At 36.6% G+C, this 16,940-nt stretch overlaps 2 protein-coding genes and 1 non-coding gene across 5 annotated transcripts; all 3 read left to right on the top strand.

Moving 5' to 3' along the window:
* The first annotated feature begins 2,786 nt into the window (after window positions 1-2,786).
* Window positions 2,787-4,640, top strand: LOC104424006 (serine/threonine-protein kinase/endoribonuclease IRE1a-like). Its single transcript, XM_039303989.1, has 3 exons — window positions 2,787-2,909; window positions 3,019-3,565; window positions 4,162-4,640. The coding sequence occupies exons 1-3, from the start codon at window positions 2,819-2,821 to the stop codon at window positions 4,358-4,360; spliced, it is 837 nt and encodes a 278-aa protein (XP_039159923.1). The 5' UTR covers window positions 2,787-2,818; the 3' UTR covers window positions 4,361-4,640.
* A 5,385-nt stretch (window positions 4,641-10,025) lies between these two features.
* Window positions 10,026-12,927, top strand: LOC104422855. 3 transcript variants are annotated; one of them, XR_005546965.1, is made up of 5 exons: window positions 10,026-11,072; window positions 11,347-11,563; window positions 11,674-11,762; window positions 11,857-11,957; window positions 12,048-12,927. It is a non-coding gene; the product is annotated as an uncharacterized LOC104422855 (transcript). The 3 variants fall into 3 exon arrangements; XR_005546966.1 differs by having other exon boundaries at window positions 10,026-11,563; window positions 12,048-12,556; window positions 12,640-12,927; XR_721269.3 differs by having other exon boundaries at window positions 10,026-11,563.
* Window positions 12,928-14,277: 1,350 nt separating this feature from the next.
* Window positions 14,278-16,638, top strand: LOC120289038 (serine/threonine-protein kinase/endoribonuclease IRE1a-like). Its single transcript, XM_039303472.1, has 2 exons — window positions 14,278-14,494; window positions 14,590-16,638. Exon 2 carries the CDS (start codon window positions 15,473-15,475, stop codon window positions 16,343-16,345), a length of 873 nt encoding a protein of 290 aa, XP_039159406.1. The 5' UTR covers window positions 14,278-14,494; window positions 14,590-15,472; the 3' UTR covers window positions 16,346-16,638.
* Window positions 16,639-16,940: the final 302 nt, after the last annotated feature.

Genomic DNA, 16,940 nt, shown 5'->3' with positions numbered 1-16,940 from the left:
AAATTCAAGTATAATAAAATTGTCACATATCTCTCGTTTATTTTCTTTTTAGGAAACCTTCTCTAACTAGGAAAATCTTTCAATTAGGAATCCTACTCAAAATAGGAAACCTACTTGAATTAAAAAAACTTTTCTTTTGAGGCTCAAACTTGAAACGTATCTAATAATTTATTAAAGATTTTTTGTGGAATTATTAACCCTAGTTTAAAATCACAAAATCGCTACATCCACAATTAACCAATAAAAATTTCTGTAATTACCAAAAAACCACGCCACGTCACATATGCATGTGCCCCTCTCATGTAAGCATCATGGCCATCGAAGGATGGAGATTGACCGTATAAAAAAAAAAGGTATCTAGAAATTCAAGAAGAAATCGAGGTTTAGGTAGAACGGGATAGAAAAAGGAAATATCGGTAAAAGAGAAAGTATTTGGAGAAATTTTGTCAATTCGCCTCTCATCCGCCATCGTCAAACGCCGTTGTACATTATGTTAGGAGAGATCGACGTAAAAGGGAAATGCAGATAAAACCCTAATCTAAGCAACTCCCTCGCCCTCGCTCTCTCCCCCTTGGCGACCCGAAAGCCCTCGCCATAATATGGCTGAGGAATTAGCTGAGGAATTAGCTGAGGCGCCTCTCTTGGATGAATTTCGTTCATTAGTTTTTAAGGGGGGATCAGAAAGAGTCGTGCTGCTGGTGACCTTGAAGATTCTGAATACGTGGTCTCGCCCTTGTCCTCGTCCTAATCATAGGATTGAATTGATCCCGGAACACCTTCCTTAATTGCATGTTCGACATGGTTACGGCTAAATTTATATTTGACTTAATGGCAAGCAAGTTTGCTCATTTCCTTGTGATCTTGATTTTAAATCTTGTTAGGAGCACTTCATGAAGAAAATCCTATATACACTAGCCAACCTAAGGTAAAGTGCCTTCAAGATCGCTAGGTTAAAGTGCACAATATAAGATTCGAACATCACCCGATTGCGAATAAAAAAAGAATATACAAGAAAAATTGCGTTTAATTTTAATGAAATAAAACTCAACACATTTTGATTTTCCGAGTACATTACACATCACGCCGTGCAATGAAGATTAAGACTGTTCATAAAGAAGCTCCGTCCATGCACTAAAAATACAAAGGCTTTCCATGCTTCATCTACTGACCCTAGAAAATGAAGTGATTTCATACCTTCGTTTGAACACAAGAAAGCAATTGCGTTGATGATGTTTGCCTCTTGATCCATTCATATTGCGATGCTCACATTGCCAGGGGGCAAACACCCGAGGCAGGCTAAAAGTTTAAATTAAGGCTTGATTTAAATTTGAGTATGAGGAGATAAGGTCTCTGTAAAATTTCAAACCTCCCTACTCAAAAAAGTGTAAAGTCACTTCTTTTATCTACTTTATGGTATACACATCTAAATTTTTATATAGTTACTTAAGATTATAATTTACTGAGCAGTGAGTAAGTCATGACAAAAATGAGTACATTTCGCTATGCTGCCGGAACACAACTTGCTTTTGACGTAAAAATGGTACATCACCGTTGGTGTTGATCCTTTTTTGAACATTTTCATGTGTTGAGATTTTAACATGAGATTGGCCTCAAAGCAAAATTAACGAAGTATATTCCAAAATATATGTAACTATATCATTCTCTTTTTTTTTTCTCATTTTTTTTTTTGTCTTTGCCTCGATGTAATCCGAAATATGGTGTGCTAATTTTAGGTTAATATGGCTTTTTTTTTTAAGAACTTTATTCCGTATTTTCGAACTAATCAGGTCATATGATAATGACTTTTTAATGGAAAACTAGGTTATTTATTTTATGCGTAAGTAATCGAATTAAAAAAGCAGTGCCTTCCGGAGTCTAACGTATTATAAAACTTTCGCCCAAAAAAAGATTAAAAAAAAAAAACAACAACAACAACTCGGTTTTCAAATAAAAAAAAGCGAAATAACATATTCTTCACTGATTCTTGCTTCAAAACTAAAACCCTAATCCTTTCTAAACCCTAAGGCTACGTTTGGTCGTCCGGATTTCTAATCGGGATAGGATTGGATAGGATAGGATATGAAATCCTGTGATTTTTTTATATCCTGTCCAGTGTTTGGTGAATCGCAGTATTAAAGTCGGATATGTTTACATTATGTATATTTTTTTTTATATAAACGACATATTATTATAAATGAACCTAAATGTTCATAAATAAAGACGGTGAAAATATCTCGTAACATTATTCCTTAATTTATTTATTATTTATTTTATTTTATTTTTTCTCTTTTTTTATATTATTTTCATTATTATTTCTTTTTCCCCTTTCATCATTCTTTAATAAAAATTTGTCAAATAGTAAACTATACTAACATACCTAAAATACAAAAATACCTAAAATATATAATAAATATAAATATTTAATTTATAGGTTGAATGTTAATTATAAAATATAATTAAAATTGAATAAAGAAATTAAAATAAGATTAATTAAAAATAAATTTTTATTTTCTTAAATTAGAATTCAAATATTATTTATATTGAAATATAATTTCAATTTTTTTAATTTAATAAGTTTGTTATTCAAGAAAAATAACTTTCCTTTTATGGACATTAGAAATCCTATCCACCTTTATCCCACCTCCCCCATGGGATAATTTTATCCTGTCTATGTCCCCATTATATCCGACTTTATCCTATCCCGAGTGAGCACCAAACGTAGGATAGGATAAATTATATCATATCCCGAATTTTATCCCGACTGCCAAACGCAGCCTAAGCACCTCTCCTCGGCCTCCGTCTTTCCCGCTTTCGCAGCATGTCCGACCCGATCATCGACCGGGAGGAGGTCTCCTCCCCGGACAGAGATGCGACGATCCCAGAAGTCGAGTCTTCTTCAGAAATCGAAGGTACGCTCGACAATAGTTGGAACCATGACCACATACGGACGCCCGAAGAGGTTGATTTAGATGTTAGAGACGTGTATCATTAATTTCGCTTTTTTTGTTTTTTTGGAAGGGCATGGAAGTCTTGACAGAAAGGACGATGGCGCCTCTTCAGAAAACGAAGGCAGGCTTCACAAAAGAAGGAGCAAGTATAACCCAGGAACGGAGTATAGTAACTTTCCTGGTGGTGGCAATGGAGAACGTAGCATTGGCAAACTCTGCGTATCAAGAACAGAAATCGGTAGGGGAAGTAATGGGGCGATCGTCGTCGAGGGCTCTTATGAAGGTCGGGCTGTTGCGGTAAAACGAATGGTCCTTGGTCATCATGAAATTGCCTACAATGAGATTCGGAATTTGATGGAATCTGACAAACATCCAAATATTGTTCGGTATTATGGAATGGAGCAAAACGATGATTTCATGTTTCTTGCTCTAGAGCATGCTGTTTGCAGCTTAGATGATTTAATTCAAGCATATTCAGATTCTCCAATTAACTCATTCAATAATCCAGCATTGGTTGGTTATAAAAAGAAATTGGATTCTATTAGGGTTCGGATGCAGGATGTTGAGCTGTGGAGGGCAGATGGACATCCCTCACCTTTGTTACTGAATCTAATGAGGTAATTTTCATGTTTTCACGTGCCAAAAAGGATTGAATCGAGAGATAACTGTAATATTGTGCTTATGTCTGAGAAGCATCTCGTAGATATCACTATGAACTCTTATCTAGGCATCAGGTGCTAATCAAAGGACTAAATAGCTCTCCTGCAAAAAGTTTTTGAGTTTTGAACCTTGCGGCTTAGGTTAAGTTGAATTTCACTGGCTGAACTCTTAGTTTTCTTCCCATGGAAATTGATTAGTTATCATGAATTTTAGTGATGACATCATAAAGTTCCCATTTTGGTAATATCAGTATATTCGGCTCCCTTTTTAATTCCATAAATCCTAATCCTTATGCGCTCATATCAGCAAATGTTGATGTGATTCATATGGAAATCAGATTCTGTACCGGGTTTTTCATTCAGAGTTTATAAAAGACTTCTGGCATCCGATCGGATCTTAGTGTGTTTAGAGAAGTTCCTTAATTTCCAATAGGATATGGCTTAGTTTTTAATTATTTGCTTAATTTCCAATGCCTTCAAGTGGCCCATATACTATTTGCTTCCAGATACTTTGTTGGTTGGAGTCATAATGTCTACTTTGTATTATGATACAGGGGCGTGGTATCAGGACTTGTCCATTTGCATAATTTGAGATTGATCCATCGCGACTTAAGGCCTCAAAATGTCTTGATTACTGAGAATAGATCATTAGTTAGCTCATTAGTTGCTCAGCTATTTGACATGGGCATTACTAAATGCCTTCCTGAAGATAAATTCTCTCTGGAAAGTCCAGCCACTGGTAAGTGTTCATGACAGCTTTTTTCAAACCTTTCATCTTCTTTTCCTCATGGTTGATCCAATCATAATCTGAATATATACGGAGGTAATCATTTTCAGATTACTGGCTAAAAACTTATGCTGATATTGTGACTTGCTGGACCAGTCTCTTTTTATTATGCTAGAAGTCAGGTTGATTTGTATTGCCTTCTATGTCGAGGTAAAGTTTGTAGAGATTGACAGCTTTTGCCACCGTTTCCCTTCATTGACCGGTGATTCTGTCATTTTTATCTATATGTGGTCCTAGTAATGATGGCTTTTTTTTGGGGGGTTGATCTCTAATGTCTGTGTATTGCAGGATGTGGAAGCTTGGGATGGCAAGCACATGAATAACTTCTTCATGAGCATCAAACATGGGCAATGGATATGTTCAGTTTAGGTTTGGTCTTGTTCTTTTGCATTACCCGTGGAAGACATCCATTTGGTGAACTTTGGGAACGCGGCATCAATATTGAGAACAACAAAAAGGACTTGTTCTGGGTGGAGTTCATACCAGAAGCTCATGATCTGATTTCACGTTTACTTGAGTGGGATTATAAATTAAGGTGAGTACCGTCATTTTTTATTTGCATCACTGCTATTTTCATTATGTTGTTTGATAGATTTTGTAACCATTGTTAATTTCTATTTTCCTATATCACTCAAATTTAATGAGTATTAAAGGTAGCTTGAAATTGTTGAACTTGGCTTAATCTCTTCCTCCTAGTGAGGTTCTACTTGATCATCAAAAAATGCATTGATCCCATTCATTTCTTTTGATAATTGAGATTAGAAGCAGGAGAAAAGGTTGACCATGTGATTGTCTAAATGCCTTTGACAATTGTGATATGCAAATGTAAGATTATCATTGTTAGAAGCTTGTTTATTAGGGCTATAAGTGGGTTACCCTCCTGCGAATATATAACTTTTGATTAACTATTTAGAGGATTCTTGCTATACATACACTACGAAGATTTCGTGTGAAGATTTACAATTTTCCGGCCGTTAATCCAGATCTTCTTGTCTTTTGTCTTTCGGGTATCAAATTATCTATCGAGCCATGAAAAAGATTCAACAAAAGACAGAAACAAATCCACTATCCGTTTTACGTCAAGCAATACGTGGAGTACCTCCCGATATAGCAGTAAAAGCAAGACGTGTAGGCGGATCGACTCATCAAGTTCCCATTGAAATAGGATCCACACAAGGAAAAGCACTTGCCATTCGTTGGTTATTAGGAGCATCCCGAAAACGTCCGGGTCGAAATATGGCTTTCAAATTAAGTTCCGAATTAGTGGATGCTGCCAAAGGGAGTGGCGTGCCATACGCAAAAAGGAAGAGACTCATAGAATGGCAGAGGCAAATAGAGCTTTTGCGCATTTTCGTTAATCCATGAACAGAGGATCTATATAAACACATAGATCCGTGGATCCATATATCTCGATCGGAAAAGAATCAATAGAAAAAGAAAGAATCGGGTTTAGCATATGGAGCTAACTACAAAATTAGAGAATCACTACCTAATTTTGTCTTGAAGATTTCTACGGACCGAATGATTATATTACTAATTCAAAGTGCTCTGAGTAAACCATTCTTGGCTTCTTGTTATAGTCAAACTACAGTCATTTATCGTAAAGTGCATGGAAGTTTTTGGTCATTTTGGTCACTCTCTCATTAATGCAATTTTAATTGCTTTAGACATTGCGCCGATACCATATTTGTGATGCGTATGAATTTAGCAAGTGGGCCATCTCAATGTTGGTATTCATATAATTGATTTCTTTGAGCATTTTGGCTTACATTTCATCTTTTGTTATAATTTTCCAATAGTCAATAGTTAATTTCTTTTTACCGACAGGCCAAAGGCGTCGGAGGTGCTTTGCCATCCATTTTTTTGGAATTCAGAGATGAGATTGTCCTTTTTCCGTGACACTAGCGATAGAATACAACTGGAAGTTGAAAGGGCGCCCAATTCAGATCTTCTGAACGAATTGGAGAGCAAGGCGCCACTGGTTTTTGGTAAGAATTGGGATGATAAAATAGAACCTATATTTTTGGCTAACATTCTCAAAAGCAATAGCCGCTGCAATTGTAGCCATCTCCGAGACTTACTACAAGTTGTGCGAAATAAGCGGAGCCACTACATAGTGATTCCAGAAGAAGTTCAAGTACTTGCACTTTGTGTCGAATTGTTGATGATTTCTATAGTTGCACATGCATGTAAGGCTTCTTCAGTAACTTCCCATATCTTGGATCGTGCGAACTTATCACCTCTAATTGGTTTTGGTTTTGGCAGGAGCTCCTCGAACCAGTTCCCGAGGATTATTACAATTATTTCACTAAACGGTTCCCGAGACTCTTGATAGAGTCATATGGAGTGGTATCCCAATTTTGCAAAGAAGAAGAAGGCTTTCGAAAGTACTTTGACTCGAATGCATTTTGTACTTAGTATTGGGGATTTTTTCTCGTATTACTTCAAAAAATTACTATCAGTGAATATGCAATTAGTAATTCTAACTTGTCTACGTGCTGAGCAGGTTTTTATAACACAAAAATCATTACCCCTATGTCGAATATTTATTGAGTAATTTCGGTGTGTGTTAGTAATTTCCCATAGGTGAAGGTAAATATGTAAACCTCCCAGCTTTTTCTTTTTTGTCAAAAAAGTTCCCAACTTAATTGTAACGCTTTTGTTACCTGCTATTAGTGACTCTTTTATTTATTTATTTAAGAGTTTCCAATTAATTAATGATCACATTTACTGAGGAACGCTTATTCAATGTCAAACATAAACGTTAATTACAGAATGATTTATTTTAGCGAAAATTGAAAAGAGTTAACAAGCTAGCACTTGTTCCCCGTAGAAGTTGAAGTCCCCAGATCACAAATTACCAGACGTGCGGACCCCTGGAGTGCCATAACTTTGGCCAAAGGGACACTTAAGTGCCATAACTTACGAAAGGTACACTTGAGTGCCATATTTTAAGAAAAGTGGGACACCTAAGTGCCATCTCCGGCGAAATTGGCCGGAAATCATACGTGGCATTAAAATATTAATATTTCTCGCTGATGTGTCTCGCCGGGAGAGCTAGTCGGCTCGAATTCCAAAACGACGTCGTTTTGACATCATTCGAATTTTATAATAATATAAAAATTATTTAAATTAAATTTAAATAAATTTATTTAAAACATTTTTAAAAAATTTAGAAACTTTAAACATTAAAAAAAAAAAAGAATTACAAAATTACAAAAAATTTACAAATTTACAAAAAGAATTAAAAAATTACTAAAAAATTTAAAAATTTACAAAAAAAATTAGAAAGTTACAAAAAAATTACAAAAAATTACAAAAAATTACAAAAAAATTACAAAAAAATTACAAAATTTACATAAAATTTAAAAATTTTAAAAAATAATTAAAATTTTAAAAATTTTAAAAATTTGCAAATTTTTTTAGAAAGTTACAAAAATTTACAAAAATTACATAAAATTTAAACAATTTACAAAAAATTCAAAAATTTACAAAAAATTCAAAAAATTTACAAACAATTTTAGAAAGTTACAAAAAATTTAAAAAACTTCCGAAATTTACAAAAATTTAAAAAATTTACAAAAAATTTCAGCCCTCAACCGGCACCCTTTTCTTTTTTTTTTTTAAATTATTTTTTTGTAAATTTTTAATTTTGCAAATGTTTTTAATTTTTAAAATTTTATTTTTAAAATTTTTAAATAAATTTATTTTTAAATTAAAATTAATTAATTTTCTAAAATTTTAATTTTTTTTTTTTTAAATTTTCTAAATTTTTTTGATTTTTTTTTGAATTTTTAACTTTTAATTTCTTTTAATTTCTTTTTAATTTTTAAATATTTTATAAATTTTTATAGAATTTTATAAATTTTTATAGAATTTTTACAAAATTTTCTTAAATTTTTTAAATTTTTTTAAATTTTTTTAATTTTTTAGTTTTTTGAAATTTTTTAAAATTTTTAATATTTTATAAATATTTAAATAAATTTAGTTTTAAATTAATTTTTATTAAATTTTTGGCCACCTCAGCATTAAAACGACGCGTTTCGCACTTGAGTCGCCGGAAAATTGACACGTCGAAATTTTGGCCGGATTTTGGCGGATTGGCACTCAAGTGATCCATTTTACTCCGATTTTGGCACTTAAGTGTATCTTTCGTAAGTTATGGCACTTAAGTGTCCCTTTGTGCAAAGTTAAGGCACTTGAAGTGTTCTTTTGCCCAAATTACCACAAGGCCTCGCATTTCATGACCTTCAAGTTCTTATAACTTAGAATTGCCTAATAGAGCTAACTCAACATGTTTCGGTAGATTATTGGTTGCACAACATATTGCAAAATTTTTAAAGCATGGCTCGCATTTTACTCCGATTTTGACCTTTCGTAAGTTATGGCACTAAGTGTCGTTATAAGTGTTCTTTTGCCCAAATTACCACAAGGCCTCGCATTTCATGACCTTCAGTAAGTACGTTATAACTTAGAATTGCGAATGAAGAAGGTAGTCTAATAGAGCTATCGGGACTCAACATGTTTCGGTAGATTATTGGTTGCACGTTCTTAACATATTGCAAAATTTTTAAAGTGATTGGTGCATGGCCCGGCAGTAAAGCACCTAACTTGTGGTGCAAGGGTTGCAAATTTGATCCGTGGTGCCCTTACTAGTCATTGCTGAGGTTAGATGACCAGCGGAGGAAGAATGAAAAATAAAAAATTAAAAGGAAAAAATAAAAAAAATAAAAAAATCTATAAAAAAATTTAAAAGAGTTAAAAAAAAATATTAACATAAGGGTCAATAATGTCATGTAAAATAATTGGCGTCCACATCAGCAATTGCCAATCAAAATTGATTAGAAATATTACATTGGCATATCATCAAAAGATTTTTTACTAAATTGATTAAGTTAAAAGGTTACAACTGAATTAACGTCCATATAATATTTTTTTTGTGGTAATTTTCTCACTTCATGACCATAGTTAAGGACATTAAAGTGTACCGACCAAAAAAAAAAGTACATTGAAGTGTGGTTTCTCTCCCTTTTCTTAATCCTTGTATTTATTGATCTTAGTATACTTTTAATTCTCATTTGATGTGAAAGAAGATTACACTTTTTAAAATACATTTCTTGAGCTATATTTTATGATCTTGTAATAAAATTTGAATATAATAAAATTGTCACATGCCTCTCGTGTCTTCAATAAAAGTTATTATTTTAACAATATTATTGGATGTTATGTTATTTTTCTTAATCAATCCATTTCTTTGTCCCTTTATAAGGCTTACAGTTTCTTCTTCACTTTAATTTTATTTTCAAGTTAATCTCTAATAATTTACTTAGGAAAAGTTTTAAATAAAGACTTGAAGTGTGGTTGTTTTCTAAAAAAATAAATCCAAATTGAATATTAATTTAAATAAAGATTTGAAGTGATCAACAGAATCTCAAATAAGATAGTCCCAATTAAGGGGCCAGTGAAACATGTGCATCTCACACACCATAATGATGAGGGCATTTTCATCCACGTGCTTTTTGTTCTTTTCTTTTATTCTGGATTCTTCTTCTTCATTCTTCATCAGTTCGGTTCGTCTTCCTCGTCCTTTCACCTGATACTTTAACATTTTTCCTAAAAAGATAGAAAAATGAGAAGTCACACCAATTATATTTGCAAGATAATGCAATCAGGTACAAAACCTCCACGAATTTGTCCAGTCAACAGGAGAAACCCTCCCCCAGTCCGTCCTCTAGTGGAACCGAAATCCCCAATTTGCTGGTGAATCCCCGTGAGTCGTCACCGTCACCTTCGGCTCCTTCAAGTTTCCTTGGAGGATGTACCGGAGTGGCAGCAAGCTGTCGATGCTTTAGGCGGTGAGAGCCCACGAAGGCTATAAGGACTCATCTATGAGCGTGCACTTCAGCAAGAGTGATCCCTGTCTAGAGTGGTCGCGAACATCTTTTTACAGAATTTTCCCACCTGCTACAAACATCCCATCCTGTATAAACAAACAATTCTCCTTCACCTCTTTAATTTTCAGCGAAATTCAGGTCCATGCGTTTATTTTTTGTCACAAAAGGAACGTAATTCTTCATCTCCATCCCAACCCATCTTTGACTTGAAATGGTCGAGAATTTCAATTTTTGCTTCTGTGGGTTCATATTGATCTTGTTTATAAGCACAGAAGACGTAATTTCTCGCTTCGTGATTGATTCAAAAGAAAAAATTTGTAATGTTCCTGGTCCAAATGAAGCAGTGTCTTTTACCCAGGAGTTGTGAGTCGTTTGGCCGGTTGAGCATATGCAGTCCCATGCCGTAATTTCGATGGCGCGAGTTTAGTTTAGTGGCAATTTGGTGTAGTAAGTACTTGGATGTGAGCTTGGTTCTTTTGGTATTAAGGGGTTCTGCCAAAGTTTCTTAGGATCTGTATGGTCAAATGGCATAATGCAGCTGGTCAATACAGGGTTCGAGCAGAGTATAACGTGCATGGGTGTGTGGCGAGGGGAAAAACTGCTCATTGCTCGTCTCGAGTTACCTAGTCTTGTTACTGAGTTTTGCAATGACGAAAACCCTGCAGATGAGGGGGAAGAACAGAAAGGGACAGAGAAGTGTGACTTATGTATTAAAAAATAAGTCCTGCCTTGCATTCCACCCGTGGAAGTCATGTGAGAAATGGTCTATTTGGAATTCTGCATGGTAAATTGAGATCCTTTCAGGCTTTATCTAATTAGAACAACTGTTTGATCATTTGTCTAATCAGGATATCACTAATTTCAGCATTTCCCTGTACCTTCTAACATGAGATTGAGGTTGGTAGGGCTGCCTTGACAGTGGCAAAAACTTGTACCCGACCATCGAGAGAGATCTTATTCTTTAATGTTTGTAAGGCGGAGTAGATGAATTGAGTCTATGGTATTCCAGTGTGTGACTATCTCACTCAAGTGTACTTTCTTCTCTGGTGTCAAAGCAGCTTGGTGGTTTCTACATCTGGACTAACACTTATCAACTGATTCGAACATCGCCCATGAATATAAGTGCTTCAAGCAGCCAGTGAGGCCTCAGAGGCACCTATCTTTGACCTAAATGTCGGTTCAGAAACATGTCTTCTTGAAGAAAAAGATGGATGACAACAAGCTGTTGTTAGCATGCAATGGACAAAGGCTCGTGAAGATGCAGAAATGCAAGCTGTGAGACTCATTCTCTTCTTTCCCATTTGACTTGTGGCGCAAGAAAAGTTACATTTTCGTTGCCCTATTTTCACGAGCAATTGTATTTCATATTTCACTTGGGGATTCAGATAAGACCATTACATCACTCTGGAATAAAGTTAGAGAGCCTCTTCACCAAGTTTTGGAGGATCTAATGTCGCCTCCTAGGCTTGCTACAGTGAGTTTCATCAAAACTCTCCTGCATTATGCTTGCAAAGCGTAAGGTTTTCTAGTCAAGGGACATGGAGTGACAATTTTCTCTATGCGAATAGATAATTGGATTCATTGTCACGGCAATCACATTCTAGAAGAACCTCTTAATTGGTGAGAATGCGCCCCATCATGTAATGCAGGACACTATTCGACAACCAGGGTAAGAAAGGTCGACCTTATGTTGTGACTTCTGCAAGCATTAGTTCTATCTCAATGATTTTGGCCTTAAAACTGAAATTCTGTGAAGCAGGCCAGGGACGATTCCTTGTATCATACTTATCTTAGGAGACAACCTCACTCAAGGCAAGACTTTCTTGACCCTCCATTTTCTCTCAAACAGAAATTTTGGCGTTCATTTATCAATTGTTGTGTGTGAACAGGTGCCTGCTCTTCAAGAATCAGACCATGGGCTATTGCCGGGGTGATTTGTGTCCATTATGCGATGCTTCAGGTGACTGACATCGGAGTCGTGAAGGCAAGCTTGGCTTTCTGGCATTGAGCCCATTGTATCAGTACGTCCTGATGGTTCAGTTCACACTCCCCCACTCATGGATATTGGTTAGTATAGCTGTCTCCAAAGAGAAATGAAAAGGAAAAAAAGAATAAAAGGCAGTCAAATAAAAAGGTCATCTTTAAGTCAACTTTATCAGTTTTATGCTGAGAGGGCATTTGATTTGGTATGTGAAGCTATGCAGATCTCTCATACCTTTGTCCAATTTTTCTGAAGTTGAAACAAGTCTCGGCTAGTCACTCCCACTGGTACATATTTGATCGAGAAACACAGACTGAATCTTGATTGTGAAACAAGTATTAACAATGAATCTATATCTGGAAACATACAGATGGAGAACTCAACATAGGAGTGCAAGTGTAATTCAGCCAAAGTAGGGCTACTTCACTAAGGATTTTCATGCTACTGATTCTCAAGAAAGCAGCTGAGAGTTTTGTGAAATATACAGGAACAATAATGACCCAGCTCTTTGATGTGGGTCAGGAGGATTGTTCAGCGCTCTTCCACTGGGCATACTTGTTCGCAGCCATAGCTCACTTTCTGGTCAAGTGTGTACATGTGGATCTTGTCCTGATATTATTTTTTCAGGCTAATAAAGTCAGACTTTGACTCAGTCAAATTCGACAGAACTTTAGGAATCTGAGTATGTGATTCACATAAGAACTATAAATTTCACATTAATGTATGCCAACAACCGATACAATGTTGTCAGTGTCCAAAACAAATGTCCGGGGTTTTACCTAAAATGCTGGCGAAACAATGTAATGCTGAGTCCACAACCAGCAATTTGAAAAGTTCGACCTGATAGAAAATTTTGCTGATTTTGGTTTTTCAAATTGAAGGCAGTCAAGAAACGGTATGCTCCAACTGGAAGTTCATGTATCACCATTAAGATGACTGAGGTCTCAAAAAGTTGATTGAATATGGAATTGGAGTCCTGATTAATTGAATATAACGCTTATGTATCATGTCAAACTAAAGGGTTGTCAAATACTTCAAATAATTCAGACAAAACATAAAATGTTGGGTATTTTGTGTGTTATTGACTTATAGTGATGCTTATGCTGAAGTTAATTCTATATATCCTACTCTAAAATTTAAAAAGATCCCTTCGCCGAAGTTCAAGAATTTCAATCAATATCAACCTCGGTGTCCATTTCAATATTAACTTTAGTTCATGTGATCATTTGTTGCTTAAATTAAAGATGACTAACGAGACTTCACCAAAAATTTATATGCTACGTACAAATCAGCAAGGAGGGTGTGTACTGTATGCCACATAGCCTGAAAAATACAAACGCCTAAATCTGTTCAGTGTCTATCCACTTATGCTAGATTGGCGTCAATAAGTGCTTTTTCAGTATCCTCTTTGTCGACTTCTGATAGCATTTGTTTTTCTAGCAAGTCTATCAAAATCCCAATCATTTCTTTTTTTCTTTTTTTTGTCTCGGCCCATGAAAGTGTTGGTCTTGTTGGACGAGGACTCCACTCTTTTCTTTTACGAAAGAGAGACGGGCGAACTTGTCCAAAAATCAAACTAATCGAATGTCGAGAAACGGGGGTCTCACTGTCTCATCAGACAAAAGACAAAATGGACGCAAGCTTCATAATTTTTCCTTATGCCTGAACCAGTTTCATGAACGCATTTTTTCGTGAAACAGGTCGATCCAATAAACTCCTTTCTCGGAAAACACTCTCGCAATCATCATTCATGGTCGCACTTACCTAACTCGTTATGATAATGAAAGAGCGATAAGCATTTTAGAGTGATTGGCCGAGCAATGACAGTGATGTTTATTATGGCTAACATTACTGGGCCAGTAGGACCCCGTGGGCATCAATTACAGTGCCTTTAGTCCTATAATCTTTCCCTTTATAGTACGACAATGGTCGGAAGAATCGGTAATCTTTCTTCTTAAGTTCTGCACATTGCAATAATGTAGCGATGGCAGGAAGGTTGGGATGCTCCTTCCTTTCGTTGCTGCTGAGCCTTTTGGGCTCTCCTCAAGCCACGCTCGTGGTTTCATCAGTTTGTAGTTCAGAGCTGATCGAGTGTCGCTGACGTTGCGGTTTGATCCTCGCCGGCTGTCTTTCGGGCTGAGCAACCGTGATTTGGCGTCAGTTCGGAGCAGATGAGACAGAGTGTTGATGTGCTTGCCTGTTGGGATTCTCAAGTCTCTTCAAGCGTGAGTACAATTTCTTCCGATTTCTTGTGATTAGTGGTAAAGTTTGAACAACTCCTAAAGAGCTAGTGAGATTAACTTAGAACAATTTCTTCCAGTTTTGCTAGGCAAAGGAGCAAGGGAGAGACATTATTCCCACAGTCCGACACATACTCTTTGCCTTCATATTTTAAGTGATTATTGACGATGAAAGTCATGACACGGACAAGCATATCTTCAGAGAAGGATGGCAGACTTCATAACAGGTGGAGTGGTGATGAGGGTGATTGTAATTTGAAAACACTTCCCAATTGGAGAAAAGGATGCGAGTCTAGAAAGAGCAATGGAAGTCTTGACAGAAAGGAGGAGCATGTCTGTTCAGAGAATCGAGCAGTCTTGGTAATCCTTGGACCTACGACGAGGGTGATCCTAATTTGAAGTTGCCTCCCAAGATGAAGAAAGCACACAAGTCAAAAGCGAGTGTTGCAAGTCTTGACAGACAGGACAAGCATGTCTCTCCAGAGATCAAAGGCAAGCTTGGTAGTAGTAGGACCAATGGTAAGGGTCTTTCTAAAATGAAATTGCCTTGCTTGATGAAGAAAACACAGGTGTCCGGAAAGAGAGAAGAAAATCTTGACAAAAAGGACAAGCATGTCTCTTCAGAGAACCAAGGCAGGCTTGGTAAGAGTGAGAGTGGTGGTGACATTGATTGTAACGCGAAAACACTTCAAGACAAACAAAAGCTGTGAGTCTGGAAAGAGCAACGGAAGTATTGACAGTACGTAGGAGCATGTTTCTTTAAAGAATGAAGGCAGGCTTGGTAATCATAGGAGCAACGATGAAGGTGATCCTCATTTGAAGGCGCTTTCCAAGAGGAAGAAAAAGCGCCAGTCCAGAAAGAAAAATCAAAGTCTTGACAACAAGGACGAGCATGGTTCTTTAGAGAATGATGACAGGATTTGTAATGGTAGGAGCCATGATGAGGGTGATCCTAATTTGAAGATGTCTTCCAAGATGAAGAAAACACACAGGTCAACAGAGAGGGTTGGAAGTCTTGACAAAAAAGACAACCATGTCTCTTCAAAGATCAAAGGCAAGCTCGGTAGTAGGAGGATCAATGGGAAGGGTCATTCTAAAATGAAAATTCGTCTCTTGATAAAGAAAACACAGGAGTCTGGAAAGAGAAAAGAAAATCATGACAAAAGGGACAAGCATGTATCTCCAGAGAACGAAGGCAGGCTCGGTAACGGTAGGAGTGGAGGTGAGGGTGATTGTAATTTAAAATCACTTTCCAAGTGGAAGGAAAGACGCGAGTCTGGAAAGAGCAACGGAAGTCTTGATGGAAAGGAGGAGCATGTCTCTTCAAAGAATGAAGGCAGGCTCAGTAATAGTATGGAGCATGATGATGTGAGGATGAACCTAAAGAAACCTGTTGTTGGTGGCACTCCTGGGCGTTGTAGCGGTAAACTCTTTCTATCAAATACAGAAATCACTAAGGGAAGTAATGGCACCATTGCCCTCGAGGACTTTTGTGAAGGTCAATCTGTTGTAGTGAAGCGCCTTGTCCTGGCTCGCCATGCTGTTGCTTTACAAGAAATAGAGTCTCTGACAGCCTCTGACCAAGACCCATATATTGTTCGGTTGTATGGAGCTGAATGTGATCAGGATTTTGTGTATCTTGCTTTGGAGCTTTGTGCTTGCAGCTTAGATGACCTAATACGGGCACATTCAAATTCTTCAGAGAAATCCGTCTTCCTTCATGACCCAGCATCAAATGCCACGCAATTGGATTTAGTTGAGGGGACAATGCCGGATGTTAATTTTTGGAGGGAAGATGGCCATCCCTCACCTTTGTTAATCAAACGGATGAGGTAAATTTCGTGTCATGACATGTGAAAAAAAGGTTTAACTGAGAGACTACTGCAGTATTTTGCTTCTGGTGGCACTCCTAAATGGACTGTTGCAGACTTCTTATTGTATTTTGCGCTTGCTTGCCTAGACGTTACTTTTACCTGACTCTCAAACATGTTCACAGAGACAATCTTCACGCCTGAATCAAACAGAGTGCTTTAGTCCTCTTCTTTTGCTGGCACTGAATTAGTTCTCAGGCAGCAATATCCAAGTCAGCCATAGGAGAGACAATTATTAGCCACTAACTGGCCTCAGTTACCCGATGGATTCGATATAATGGGCTGAGTTTTGAACCTCACACGTTTCAGTTTCATAAATTAAGGCCAATCTTTCTATCTAGGCTGAACTTGGCGGTTTCTTACTATGATACTCAGTAACCGTTTAGTGATGAAGTGGTAGTTCCCATTTTGATTAAATTTGGCTCACGGGTGGCAATTCGAATTGTGTTACCTTGTTCATCTCGGTCTTTATTGTCATTTCATGTTTGCCAAAGTAGTTTGAATTCGATTCAATATGAAACAAACGAAGGGTCATGGAGTATCAATGTGGAGTTAGTCGT

This window comes from Eucalyptus grandis, chromosome 10, assembly GCF_016545825.1.
Source record: "Eucalyptus grandis isolate ANBG69807.140 chromosome 10, ASM1654582v1, whole genome shotgun sequence".
In the NCBI taxonomy this organism is placed as follows: Eukaryota; Viridiplantae; Streptophyta; class Magnoliopsida; order Myrtales; family Myrtaceae; genus Eucalyptus; species Eucalyptus grandis.
This window is presented reverse-complemented; position numbering and strand designations above follow the sequence as displayed.

Excerpts from the sequence above, each read along its gene's own strand:
- LOC120289038 (XM_039303472.1), top strand. The coding sequence starts at position 15,473 with ATGTCTTCCAAGATGAAGAAAACACACAGGTCAACAGAGAGGGTTGGA.
- LOC104424006 (XM_039303989.1), top strand. The coding sequence starts at position 2,819 with ATGTCCGACCCGATCATCGACCGGGAGGAGGTCTCCTCCCCGGACAGA. Across the intron at positions 2,910-3,018 it reads GTCTTCTTCAGAAATCGAAG|GGCATGGAAGTCTTGACAGA; the intron begins GTACGCTCGACA and ends TTTTTTTGGAAG. Across the intron at positions 3,566-4,161 it reads TTGTTACTGAATCTAATGAG|GGGCGTGGTATCAGGACTTG; the intron begins GTAATTTTCATG and ends ATTATGATACAG.